The sequence below is a fragment of the Lagopus leucura genome, unplaced genomic scaffold, assembly GCF_019238085.1.
Source record: "Lagopus leucura isolate 7727_CA_CO unplaced genomic scaffold, USGS_WTPT01 Super-Scaffold_100008, whole genome shotgun sequence".
Classification (NCBI taxonomy): Eukaryota; Metazoa; Chordata; class Aves; order Galliformes; family Phasianidae; genus Lagopus; species Lagopus leucura.
In genome coordinates, this window is record NW_024962265.1 from 22,022,344 (window position 1) to 22,036,770 (window position 14,427).

Consider the following 14,427-nt stretch of genomic DNA (forward strand, 5'->3'; position numbering starts at 1 on the left):
GTCTGGTAGACTAGGAAAAGGCTGTTGATGTGGTCTACCTAGACTTCAGCAAAGCCTTTGACACTGTCTCCCACAGTATTCTGCAGAAGCTGGCAGCCCATGGCTCGGACAGTTGCACTCTTGGCTGGATAAGGAAATGGCTGGAAGGCCGGGCCCAGAGAGTAGTGGTGAATGAAGATAAATCAGCTAAATAGCTGGTGACTGGTCGCGAGTAGTGTTCCCCAGGGGTCGGTGCTGGGGCCTGTCCTCTTCAGTATCTTTATTGATGACCTGGATGAGGGCATCAAGTGCACCCTCAGTAAGTTTGCAGATGACACCAAGTTGGCTGGAAGTGTGGATCTGCCTGGGGGTAGCGAGGCCATACAGAGGGATTTGGACAGGCTGGAGAGCTGGGCTGAAGACAATGGGATGAGGTTCAACAAGGCCAAATGCTGGGTCCTGCACTTCGGCTACAACAACCCCAGGCGACGCTACAGGCTTGGGGCAGAGCAGCTGGAAGACTGCATAGAGGAAATGGACCTGGGGATATTGACTGATGCTTGGCTGAACATGAGCCAGCAGTGTGCCTGGGTGGCCAAGAAGGCCAGTGGCATCCTGGCTTGCATCAGGAACAGTGTTGCCAGCAGGAACAGGGCAGTGATTGTCCCCCTGTACTCAGCTCTGGTGAGGCTGCACCTCGAGTGCCCAATTTTGGGCTCCTCACTGCAAGAAAGACATTCAGGCCCTGGAGTGGGTTCAAAGAAGGGCAACAAAGCTGGTGAGGGGTCTGGAGCACAGGCTTTATGAGGAGAGGCTGAAGTAGCTGGGAATGTTCAGTCTGGAGAAGAGGAGGCTCAGGGGAGACCTCATTGCTCTCTATAACTTCCTGAAGGGAGGTTGTAGTGGTGGTCAGCCTCTTCTCTCGTGTAACTGTGATAGGACTAGAGGGAATGGCTTCAAGCTGCGCCAGGGGAGATTTAGGCTGGGCTTTAGGAAATACTACTTCTCTGAAGGAGTGTTCAGGCACTGGAATGGGCTGCCCAGGCAGGTGGTGGAGTCACCAACCCTCGAGGTGTTCAAGCAACGTTTGGACGTTGTGTTGAGGGATATGGTTTAGTGAGAACTACTGGTGATAGGTGGATGGTTGGACTGGATGATCTTGGAGTTCTTTTCCAACTTTGGTGATTCTGTGATTCTGTGAAAACTGAAAAAGGGAAAAGCCTGGGCACTTCTGGAGCTCTGACATATATGTTAGTTGTGAGCAGTGCAGTTTTTAATGGATCACAAAATCTATATTGAGACTATGTTCTCAGTATTCAGTTGAGTTATGAGTTTTTTTCCTCTTTAGATTATGTTTTGTAGGTCTCTGGAAAATGAGGAGCCACCAGAGATCGTTTTGTGACAGATGACCACTAGCAGATTTTCTATTTAAATGTGCTGTAGACTACTTCTTTGGCTTCTGCCAAAGAGTTTCCATGGGGGGATTTGCTTCACAGAGTGAAGTACTCTGTACTTGTTTCCTGAAGAGGAATACAGAACTGCAGACTAAAGTGTGGGATTTTTTTCCTGGCAGTTAATTCCAATTCTCTCTCCCTCCTTCCTTCCCTCTCTTGCACTCCTCCTACAGCAGATCTTATCCCTGATTTCCTTGCCCTCTTCTTTTGCCTCATAGTTGGAACTATGTTTGTTTCCCAAACTGTCCAGGGAATGAGCATAACAATGTTAAACACCAAGAAATTATTTTCAGCCTAAATTGAGTTTGAGGGCTGCTGTTTATGACTTAATAATGGGCTTATGTAAAAGAAGCTAGTAGTACTTTTCCAAATATATAAGTTGATTTTGTAAAAGCATTTGCAGCTTTATTGAACTATTTAGGCTCTCATACAAAAGAGAAAGGTTAGTTTTTCTCATAAATCTGATTCTTGTATGCTATTGTGCTGTTTGACACAGACAGGCATACTTACCACAGTACCTCAAAGCCCATGTTCTAGAAGACAATAATCATGTATGTCTTAGTCATATCACAAACTGAAGCTGCACAGAATCAAAAAATCATGCACGAACAGCAAAAAATCAGTTTAAATGTACTTTTAACGTAAATGTAGGTAGCATCCCTCCATCACTTTCAAAGGATTTTGTCTTATTTTATACCAACACCTCTGAGATTGTCATTCTCACCTGGGCTGTAACCATTTCATTGCAGTTGGAGATGAGTTTATCGAGCTCTTCTTCCTTCTCCTGTGGAACAAATACAGACAGTTCTCTAATGTCACCAAAGGTTTCAATGTAGACGAAATCAGGCCATGAAACCTCTTTAAATAATAGCTCAATTCTATGTAATCATTATCAGTGAATTGCATAACTGCACAAGACCTAAGTCAAAAGTCACTATTTTTCCCATAAGCATCCACACTGTCTGGGTGGATAGTCAGATATGCAAATCACTGGATTTTATAAATACCAAGTTTGTATAGTTGGAGAAATAAGAACAGTTAAATGTTAACAGTTAAACCAGCCAACCTGTCTTTAACTGAAGACATTCATAAAAAGTGTTCTGATGGATCTGCTTTTAAGGAGATATTCAAGATCCATAGGGATGCTTACCTGTGCAACCTATTGTAGGGTACCTGATTAGGCAGGGGGATTAGAATCAATGCTCTCTTGAGGTCCCTTCCAAGCCCTACAATTCTGTGATTTTGTGATCTACAAGCTCATCAAAAGTAGGAATCTCAAAGATTAATCAACATTCAAAGAGAATGAGTTATTTGGGGCGTATGCTTTACTCACCTCTTTCTTCCTTGCAATTATGAATAATTACATGCATATCTGACACATATATCACCTTCACTTGCATGTGACTATAGGAGTGGGAAATTATGATTTAGCAATGGCAAAACATGCTTTTTTTTTTTTTAATGGAGGGAATGTGCAGAATGGTATTATTAACTTAATCATTGCAGAAAAACACAGTGCAAAGAAGGAAATTGTCTACTATCCTGGAGAAAGGTCATGGTACTACTAAGTATTTATATACATATAGTGAATGTTCAGTGTGAAGAAAAAAGAGGCCAAGGAGTTGCTCAAAGTAAGTGAGTGGCACAGCTTAGATTAGAACAGAAAGCTGCTAAGGGTTGGTATGCTTTGATATGCAAACCAAAATATTTTGGCAAAAGGGCAAGGGCTTATACATGAATGCAAACAGCTGCATCTTTGAGTTACTTATCATGGAGTGGCCAGTAGTAACAACAATAATGTTTAACACAATCGTGGAACTGTGTATTTTCAAAATACTAATAAACAGTTACCTAACACAGTGGTGAAGTATAATTTTCACTTTGCAGATAAGCAAACAAAGATATAGGTAACTCCTTAAAGTTACACACAATTTACTGAGAAACAAAATTAAAACTCAGGAAGTCTAAGAGATGCCTTATATAGTGAATTTAGCATTCTCCAAGCAAAGTGTACTCAATAATGTTGCTGCCTGTCTTAGGACTCAGTGAAATGAAACACATCACATGCCTCTGTTTGCATAAACAGTACATATGCCTCTATTCAGTAAAGAATTATGGCATATGTGTATACAAAATGTCTCTAGTTGGGAGATAAAGAGCACAAAATAATTTTTTTTTCCCAATTTTTATAATCAATACATTTTATACTACATCTTTTAACTCTCTTTCTCTTTATTCCTTACTCTCTTTTTTATTTCATATCTTCCTTCTTTCCTCTCTGTCTCCCTCCTTATTCAAGTTTATAATCTCTCACCAAAAGCTCAGTCGATTCCATCTTGTTATGACAGTATTCTCCCAGCTTTTCAAATAGTGTTAAATCAGGATCTTGGTGCATCCTAGTCTTTGACCTGTTTCTCGTAAAATATGGGAAATTTAGAGGCACAAAAATTCATTAATCCTTTTTGGATAAACCTTCACCTACAATTTTATATTTTCTTTACGGTTTTGTTCATAATTGAATAAATTAAATTAGAGTGGTAAACACTCTTAGTTTTGAATTCACCATTTTTCAGGAACAACTTACCTAATTCATTTTACATTTCTTAGAAAAAAGAATTACTTCCAATTATTTTTTTAACTCATGGATCTCTGTAGTAGAAGTAGAAGGGCAAAACTGTCATATGTTGAGATCTAGCTGCAGCTTTAATGGCAGAATGTCTGACAGTGCTTCATGGACAGATGATGGACCTTACTGTCAAGTGATGTAAATTCACCTACACCTATTGAGGAATTATGTTTCATGGTATTCACTGCTGTTATTCCAAATTACATAGTTACAGAAACTGTTTTTGGTATATGGTATAATAGCTATCTTACCATTCTGAAAGATCTGTAAGTGTCTTTTTGGTCATGAACTGGAATTGTTCAAGCAAGCTGGTAAGCAACCAATGTACCGTCAGGACTGAACCAAGTTGTCTCATTGGGTCTACCATGTGATAAAGGTCACGCAGGAAGGTTTGGATCTTGGGTGCAGCAGAAGGGTAAAGCTGAGAAGAGATACGATGATTAGGGACTACATGTTATAATATTTGTAAATTGCACAGAACTGAGAAAATGTCAGGAGACAGTGTATATAGCATACACATATATTAATGTAAATTCTCTTTCACACAACTATAGAAAATGACTGTCTTGCCCATCCCTGCAAATCAGTCCTGCTTGTTGTACTGACATGGAAGTCTAATTCCCTTTCCACTCAGAGCCTCTAACATGACTTCCACATCTAGATAATTAATAACTAATTCCCTTGTTAAAAGTCTCATCAGTCTCCAGCCCTAACACTTAATCAGGAAGCCTAGAAGAAATCCTGGAAATCCTGATGCCATGAACATTCTCTGAACAATACATTCAGGTTTTGGTGATTCATTTCCCCAGTCCTCCACCTCAATACCAGGCATTTTCTCTCATTAACTATCATGCCTACTCATGGACACTGGCTGCCATTCCTCTATCTCTATTACTCTTCTAAAAACAACTCACTATAATTTTGAAGAAGACATATCACATATTCCACCTGTGTTTTTTATCCATTTTTTCGTACCTGTCTTTTCTTTGGTAATGATCTTAGTATTGAACAGCCTCCAGTTTTTCCATTCACACATCCTTTGCTTCACTTTCATTCTATTTTCTTACCACTGTAGACGAATTTTACGTATTTTTTTTTTCCTTTTCCTGTTTTTCTATTTTCTGGTTTATTTTTCTGCTTTTTCTTTCCTTAGCTCAAAAGTCTGTGTTTCATGTCATTTTCTCTTTTACTATAAATTCCAAAAATCCAGAATAAAATTATTATAACCTCTACCTCTGTTTCCCTATCCATTCAGTCAGACACATGCAGTGACAGCAGAGAATGGTAATCCAGGAGTAATACTAGCAGGTTCACAGAAAATACAAACCCAGTAGAACAGAATAGTTTATTTTACCAGCTCAAATTGTCCAAGATTCTTCACCTCTTTAACAAATGTCATCATTGAATTTATCTCCTCTAAAGACAAACATTGTCCATCTTCTTTGATGACGATTTCATCCTATGGAGAAAAGGGCAACACATTCTAGTGAAATTACATGGAAAGCAATGTGCTTTCATTAGACTCCAATCCTTTTTCCCCAGCAAAGAGGCAATGAGCTACCTTGTTCACAGTTGATCCATATATGTTTCGTAAAGCTTTTATGAAACTGGAACTTGAGGACTTATTGGACAATAGAAGCCTGAAAGTGTCTTCAAAAATAGCTTCTTTGAAAATTTGGTCCTGAAGATTTGATTTCTCCTCATCTTGAAAGTCAAAATTTTTATGCACCTGTTAGAAAACAATGCAAGAATTTACATTGTGTACATCAAGGCCTGTCTTCCCATTACCACACATTACTAAGCTGAAATTCTTTATTAAAAAAGAAAAGCTATAAGAGCACTAATAAAACAGACAGGATTATAATATAAAAAATGTTGTACCACATTTTCTGTAAAAACCACACGCCACAATGTTTGCTGACCTCTAGTGGGAAGAGTATAATATCTCATGCTAGTGTGAAACCGCTCTTTTCCACCTCGTTTGAAATTTGATTTTAAAAAATGTCAGCTGATACGTTAACACAACTCTTAAAAAAGTCAGGTATTTGAGTTGATATCGATGATATAATCCTTGTAGTATACAAACACAACCGATACAGTCATAAAAATATGAATAAATTATTATTTAGTACAAAGACAAATATAACCAAGCGGAATGGGTTACGTGCATACTTCAGTTTCTAGGGGACACAATTCAAAATAAAATTTCAATCGATGCTAAGAAAGTATCAACTTTTAATTATTAGAGTAACTGTGTATTATGTCATTGGAAACTATTAACAGTTCTGATTTACTGCTTTTTTGGATTATGGACTGATGGTTAAGGCTACTATAAAAGCTGGTAAACATTACACTTTATGTTTATGATTTTAAGCACTCCAGGTAGAATTTATTTACAGGTTTATAGGATCTTTGCTTGGATTATTGTTACTAGAAAACTGTAGAGATTTTAACAGGAGATGAATTTAGAAAATCATCTCCTTTAATTTCACAGGATATATTTGCTTTGCTGTTTGTATATCATACATATGGAGAAAGATTGTATATGTCCAGTTATATACATAATTGCATGTATGTATAAATGCAGTGGAAAAAAAACTGTAAAGCAGTAAATTTTTTGTTCTGGCCGGGCTGTTATTAGACAGGAATGGTACAAAATTGTAAGAAGGAGTTTATGCTAATAGTCATCTTTTTTCAGGTTTTGAGGGCCTTGAGGACTACCCAGGAAGAGGGCAGTGCAGTGGAAGAAGGCAGCACGGTGAAGGTGAAAGCAGAAATGAACTGAACAATTATGGTACAGCTCATGGAGAATGTTAATCTGTATTAAAAGCTATTAATGGCTTCTAACTTTCTCCCTTAGTGTTTTTCTTTCTGGTGCAGTTAATACCTAACTTCACTTGAATGCAGTGCTTACTATGCATTTTGTTTAGCTGATACTCATTTGCGATGATATTGCTGTAACACTAAAAACTTTATAACTTTAAATGATGTGATGAACTTCATCACAAGAAATCTGTCCTTCACCAATTGCTTCCTCCCATAGCTACTTCTAGGCAAAAATATTATTAAAGCATTTGGACATTTCTTGGAGATTTGAGAGCAACCATCACTGAGGTTTTTTTGCTGTGTTCTGTTTGTTGTAATTTTCTGTCAGTAAAGCCCTTCTTCTTTTCTTCAACAAGCTTGCAAATTCCAGGGCACTCCAGGAGGGAAAAACATAATGTAATGGTTTTATGATTTTTGGTTATCGGTATTCCACATCAGAACATCATATAGTGCACTGGGGTTAAAGAATTAATGCTCCAGATCCGGATACTTGTATTGGAAGAGAAGAACTACATTCCCCAGAAGACTGTTTGCTGTTCTGTTATCATTTCTGCTCAGGGTGAACAGATACAAGGCCTTGGTAGGTCACCTGATGTGCTCTTTTCCCTTTTTCAGCTCTCCTCCCTGCTGCTCGTCCTGACCGCATGCATCACCTCAGCATTAGTGTAAGGCCTTTCAGTTTTTGGATGCTCTTTCTCTCATTATATTTGAATATTGTCTTTAATTCTAATTACATTGTATTATAGCGTGTTATCTTGCATTTCAATACCACATTTAGTAAATTAGTTTGTTTCTCCTCAGATCGTTGCCACTGTTTTTAATTATTTGGGGTCCACTGTTTCCCTTTTCTGGAGGTATGGATGTGTGGATCCCTCTGCCCCGCTAGTCAAGGAACCAGGCTGAACCAGCCCATAAAACACTGACAACAACAAAAGAAACATTCAGTGTTGTTTGCTCACCTGAAGAACTATGGGGTGTATGGAGGTGCTGAACCCAATGTCAAAGGTCAGCATTTGAAAACATTGGCTGCATCTGAAATGGAATACAACAGAAATCAGATTCAGTGAGGACAGATATTGTAAAATACATACTACAATGACAGAACATAAATATATTTGTCCAAGCAAAGCATATGATACAGACCAAAAATTTCTAAGAAGAGTCCACAACCCTAACCAAAGATAGTCATGTTCTGAAGAAAAGAGCAATATACTAAAGGATGTCTGTATGGCTGACTTTTAAACTAGTGTGGGAAGGGAACTACACTGAAGAACAAAATGCTTTTTGATGAGAATAAGCTCCCACAAAAGTTTTGGAAACATGTGGAGTTTAAGAGATGTCTATCAGGTGGAACACTCCAGGCTCACTGAACCTAGCTGCACCTGGGGGGATGTTTTAAGGAATGGGCCAAGAACCAGAAGAAAATTTTAGGCTACACTCATAAAGGATATCTATCCCATGGGTAAACAAATATTCAGTTTGGATCATTATTAAAATAGCTTTATTCATTTTATATTCGTTCCCTTCTCTCTTTCCACTTCCCTCACAATGTGTTATTCCTGAAAAATAATGAGCTTCCTATTACTGTTAATGAAACACCAAGGTTCTCAAATACATGAGGACTCCTCTGAAAGCAATGCCTCCCATTTCATTTTGTTGTGCTGTGACATCAGAGCAGTTTTGTGCTATGGCAGCAGAGGTTGAACCTTCCCACCAATATTCTATTATGTTTTGCTGCCATGTGACAGACGGCAGAAGAGGGGCAGCCTGACAAATGGTATCTGAAATGGAAGTGCAGATGAAGCAAAGGTGTGTCATTGAATTCCTCTATGCAGGAAAAATTGCGCCCATTTATTGATTCATGTTGAATGTTTGTAGAAACCAGCAGAGTGAGGCAGTGGGTGGTGTGTTTCAGCAGTGATGACTGAGGCAGTGGGACGACTCCCCTGGTACAGATTTTTTCAAGCTCTTGTTCATTGCTGGTGAAAATGCACAGCTACTGAGGTGACTGTGCTGGAAAATAGTGTTCTTAGCTGATAATGTGCTATGTTAAATATTGTTATTGTGCTTTTGGTTGTAGTTTCAATAGAAATAAATAGGAGGCATTACTTTTGGACCAACGTAAGTATTTTTAAAGCGTACAAACATAATAAATAGTAACTTATTTACTATATACCACAAAAAAACAGATGTTACACAACATATGGAGAACAAATATTAATTACTGAACTTATTAAGTAAGAAATGCTGATATATGCATAAAAACTGTAACTATCTAGTGGAAGTGATTGCAATGACTTAGCACTCACATAAAAATGAATGCTGCTGCCTGGGTACATTTCATAACAAGTATTCTGCTGTGTTTGTTGTTCATGTTCTCTGCCTTGGCCAATTCAGAACAGCCAGTGCTACTCTAACTTCAAACATTTGAATCATGTCAGAGTTCTCACTTACAGGAAATATGGCATTATACAAATGATGACTAGCCCAATTGTGAGCCATCTCTGCTCATTTGTGCTGCATGAAAAACTTCATCAGGACACAACATCTTGTCATTGGTATTTACCAGAACCTCTCTACAAACCAGAAACATTGTGGATATAGAAGGGTTTTCTTCCCTAGGTACAACGTACCTTCACTTTATTCTATCAAGAATTAAGAAATATAAGGGATTTTGTTATTTCAGGAGTCATGTGTACTCTACAATTTTTATTCTGTTCTAAGAAGCTATTTTAACAACATAGCAATGAACACTGCAAGTTACTTACTGATTGAAAGAGCCTGGTCCTGAGGCAGATGATTCACTGAGGACCTCAGTAATAAGTAGAAGTTTGCTTATAGCTTCCTTCATGTTATTAAAGGTTTGCTGGGGATAACTGCTTTTGAAGAACATCTCAAAAAACCTTTGCAGCTGTGAAAAAGATTACATGTATTTGCAGACATTTACCAGTACTTAACTAAACCAGTGCTTAGGGTCATAAATTTTAAGGCTGGTAGAAGCCAAAGTTGCATTACAATGTCAATTTCAGTTGTTATTCATTTGCACAGTAAAGAATGGCATGAAAAACACCACACACCACACTCGCAAAGAAGCAAAGAAATAGTTTACAAATATTAGAAACAGGCTCTAAAGCAATGCATTTAAAAATTATTGCTCACAGTATAAGCTTATTTTGAGAAAACCCTTTACTATCAATTTGTTTCAGGCAAAAGAAATCTAACACTTAATGCTTCAGCAGTAGGCAGTAGCACAGCCACAGAAAAAACCTTTTCTATTGTTAACGTACTATGCCAAGGGCTATCCCACTTGACCTTGACTATCAATTTTTACTCCAGGTTAACAAATTCTAAACAGAACCAGTCATCACAACCATTGCAGCCATCACAAACTATATTTTGGCTGGATTCTTGCAGATACTGAGGATTTTAGCCATGTGAATCCTCACAGAGAAATATTCACTGTCCTGCATAACAATGTTATCTCAACTGCTTTAATCACTCATGAAAATTCACCCTCCTGATCACTTCAGGTAGAAATCTAGGGAAAGAGAACTAGAGCAACACGGTATACCAGTGAAGAATGGGACACAGGCAGGTTTTGTTGAATCAGGAATCTTGGTGCTAAGAAAGGATCTGCCTTTGAATCATGTTTTCAGTTATGCAATTAATTCAATTATTCAATTAATTCAAAAAAATGTTTAACTATGTCAAACTGACAGATAATTTAGTAGTAATTAGTATAAAACAGATATATTTATATTGTATAAAAGTACTGTTTTCAGATAGAGTACACATGGAACATGTTTTCTACAAATACTCAGGAAGTACAAATTTCTGAATGTTTCCAGGAATTTGTCTACTAAATTGACTTAGAAATGCCATGATGCGTTTTCTACTATCACCTACTCATGCATGTCCCAGTGGCTTCTGTAGGTAGCCCCACTGGAGACTCACCTGGCTGGCATGTCCTGCAGATAGATTTACAGAGATGGCCTTTATTAGAAGTCTGTAACAAGGTTTAAAGTGATATTTTGGATCTACAGCATGAGCACAGAATCAGAGAACTACAGGATGACCAAGGTTAGAAGACACCATCTGGTTCAACCTCTTCTCAAGCAGGTGCCCAGGACCACATCCAGATGGTTTTTGAAATTCTCTGTGAAGGGAATTCCATAATCTCTCTCCTAGGCTCTTTTTTTTAGCTTGCAGACTTATTATCATCTTGGCATGCAGGTTTTGAACCCCCAGGTTTTTTTCTGCCAAGCTGCTTTCCAGCTGGGGGAGCCCCAACCCATACTGGTGCTTGGGGTTGTTCATCCTCAGGTTCAAGACTCTGCATTTTTCTTTGTTGAACTGCATGAGATTCCTGTTAGCCCATTTCTTCAGACTGTCAAGATCCCTCTGGATGGCACCATGGACCTCTGGCAAACAAGCCATTCCTCCCACTTTTGTATCACCTGCAAACATGTTGAGAGTGCACACTACCCCATCATCCAGAGCATTAACAAAGTATGTGGAACAGACGACCTAGCACTGTCCCCTGGATACACCACTAATTACTGGTGATGCACTATGATGAATTCACTGTGCTAACACCAGATCTCTTTACAACATAATTCTATGCACTCTTGTCCACAGAATTTTCTAGACAGTGTTATAGCCTCCCCATGTGAGCAGAAATACTGCCAAGGACGCTCGGTTGTGTTGGCATGAATGATTAACTTACAGTTTCTTCAGGCAGCATATTGCAATTAAATGTAATAAGTATTTTCCACTTTCCTTTTTAAAAAGCACTGTGTGTGCCTGCAGCCAGGTATGAAAAACACTCAAGTATGGAGCTAATACTGACCCTCCTTTGCACTTTGTTCTCTTCAGAGCCAGTAGCTCAATCCTGTTGGTAAATAAATAGAAGGTAGGAAGTTGGTTTGGCTGCCTACCTGTTCTTATCACATCTGGTTTTATTCTAACAAGCTTGCAGGTATTGCCAAATCAAAGAAATTTGCTCCGTGATCTGGGTGGAAGGTTTTGCAGTCACTGGGACTCTCCATTCTGCTTCTGAGAAAGTTATTTGAAATGCCAGTAGGAAATGAATATCAACAATATATTACTAAAATTTCAAAATTAAAGTTCTGACTGCCATGAATTTATAGTTGTACATATAACCTCAGCTCTGCCATTTGGATATTTGCATCCTGTTGCAATCTTGAATTACATTACACCATATTTTTATGTCATGGAGTTTCCAGGTGTACTGCAGTTCCATGAATTTCTAGGGCAAAAGAGCCCCAGAACCACCATGCAGATAGAGATTATACAAGTCTTCAGACTGTGCTACATTTCAAGGCAAGCAGGAGTACTGCTTCTCAAAGTCCAAGATCACTCATCTTTGCTTCTCCTATATTATGACAGAAAGATTCAGAACATGAAGCTGAATAGTTTTCACATCAGTTCTGATTCAGATTCATCTCTGATTGAAATTGTCCCAGTTTTGGTGAAGCCCAACAGCAATTTATTAATCAGTTCATATGAAATAAGGAACTAAGAATGAAGATTCACCTCAGCAGGATGAGTCAACAAGGTGGTTCATCAGCTTACTTTGACATCTATCTCCAACGTCTCATTCACATTGCTGCTAGATTAGCTTTTACCTCTTCTCTAGTTTCCTATGTCTGCAGTGGGTTTCGAGGGGCTAAGTGAGAAGCTCTTGCTTTGCTACACAGGGGACATAAGGAGCTACATAATTTTATAAGGAGAGAGGGAGAGAGCAATCACTAGAAAGAACAGCAAGAGGGACAGAAAAAGTCCATTAGGCCATTTGCTCATCTCCACCAATTGGTTCCTAAATACTGCAACACAAAGGATAGGCAATGCATGTATTTCAAGCCAGAACTCCTGAAAGGCAGGCTGATTTGCACAGTTTGCACTCACAGCTAAAGCAGCAAACTGCTTCCAACACAACAGACTTGAAATAAAACTGGCTTCTCCAAGGAACTGCATTTTAGTTACAGTCCTCCTTGGGCAGATTAGAAAAAAAACAACTGTGCTCAACGGGTCCTCATTATAGGATATCAGGTTTTAGGACAATGTTTATTCTAAGCCAATGACTGAAAATAAATATTTAGACAGCTTGGTTCAGGACCAACAAAGACACCAGAAAAATGCTTCAGGTTCAATTCCAGTTCATGAAAAAAATCCTGTTCAAACCAGTTCAGGTTACATTTGACTCTTGTGGATTCTACAGAGTTCTTAGCACCTAATAGGGAAAATGTAGAATATATAGACAGGGGATAAGAAATATGAATACCTACAGCAACTTTGAGTTTTTCTGAGTGTTTCCAACACTTAGTTCTGTTCAACTGCAGAATGCTGAAGTCACTAAGCTGAAGATTACTACAGATGATGACTACTGAGGCACGTTCTCCCACCTTCAAGGAAACAGACCGCCTGCCCAGCAGGGTTCAACCTCATTATTGACTGAGGTTGAATAAAAGCAGCACAGAATAGCAAAAGGGGACAGAATGGAAAAAAAAACTAGTGACAATCACAGGAATTTAGTCTGTGAGAAAGCTGACCTATTGCTGGCAGATTTTTGAGCAGAGGAACAGAGATTAAATTTTTAGTAGGCTGTAAAACCTAATGTACACATGGACATACAATTGTACAATGACACCATTGTGTGCAGAACTGCAAGAGTTCTCAGGAGCTTGGAAATGTTCATCCACGTGCTGGATGCTTATAGTCAGGGGTATATTCCACATATTTACATAATACCTTTCAGAGAATGTGCAAATCTAGTTAAAGCACAGGGATCAAAACATATTTTCTCCAAAGGCAGTCTGAACTAGGAATGTAATTAAGATGAGTTTTAACTCATTGATCTTTACCTCACTGATAACTGTTTTTGCTTTAGGATAAGCCATTGGAGAAAAAAAAAATAGGTAACAGTATTAAATTTAAAATGCTTTTTCTCTATCCACTTTGAATTTTATTTTTTTTTTAAATCTGAAGCCATTAAAATAAGCCTTATGATTTCACTGCAATGGATTCCATGCACCAGTACAGGTTGGGGGATGAGCTGCTGGAGGGGAGCTCTGCGGAAAGGGACCTGGGTGTCCTGGTGGATGACAGGTTGGCCATGAGCCAGCAGTGTGCCCTTGTGGCCAAAAAGGCCAATAGCATCCTGGGGTGCATTAAAAAGAGCGTGGCCAGCAGGTCAAAGGAGGTGATCCTCCCCCTCTACTCTGCCCTGGTAAGACCTCATCTGGAGCACTGTGTCCAGTTCTGTGCTCCCCAGTACAAAAAAGACAGGGATCTCTTGGAAAGAGTCCAGCGGAGGGCCACGAAGATGGTGAAGGGCCTGGAGCATCTCTCTTATGAGGAAAGGCTGTGTGAACTGGGTCTGTTCAGCCTTGAGAAAAGACGACTGAGAGGGGACCTGATCCAGGTCTATAAATATCTAAGTGTGGGGGGCAGAATGGCGAGGCCGGACTGTTTTCAGTGGTGAGTGGAGACAGGACAAGGGGAAACGGCCGGAAACTGCAC

The 14,427-nt window shown here is 39.0% G+C and overlaps 1 protein-coding gene across 3 annotated transcripts in view; it reads right to left on the bottom strand.

The window, feature by feature from the left end:
• CPED1 (cadherin like and PC-esterase domain containing 1) overlaps positions 1–14,427 on the bottom strand; it is a 144,513-nt gene that overhangs the window by 75,980 nt on the left and 54,106 nt on the right. For all 3 annotated transcript variants that reach the window (XR_006179194.1, XM_042872373.1, XM_042872374.1), the window contains exons 8-13: positions 9,654–9,796; positions 7,845–7,917; positions 5,621–5,788; positions 5,414–5,518; positions 4,311–4,480; positions 2,158–2,217 (exon numbers count right to left, since the gene is read on the bottom strand). Coding sequence is in view for 2 of the 3 variants with exons in the window: in XM_042872373.1 (XP_042728307.1) it covers positions 2,158–2,217; positions 4,311–4,480; positions 5,414–5,518; positions 5,621–5,788; positions 7,845–7,917; positions 9,654–9,796 (719 nt within the window). In the remaining variant the exon portion in view is untranslated. The remainder of the gene's footprint in view (positions 1–2,157; positions 2,218–4,310; positions 4,481–5,413; positions 5,519–5,620; positions 5,789–7,844; positions 7,918–9,653; positions 9,797–14,427) is intronic.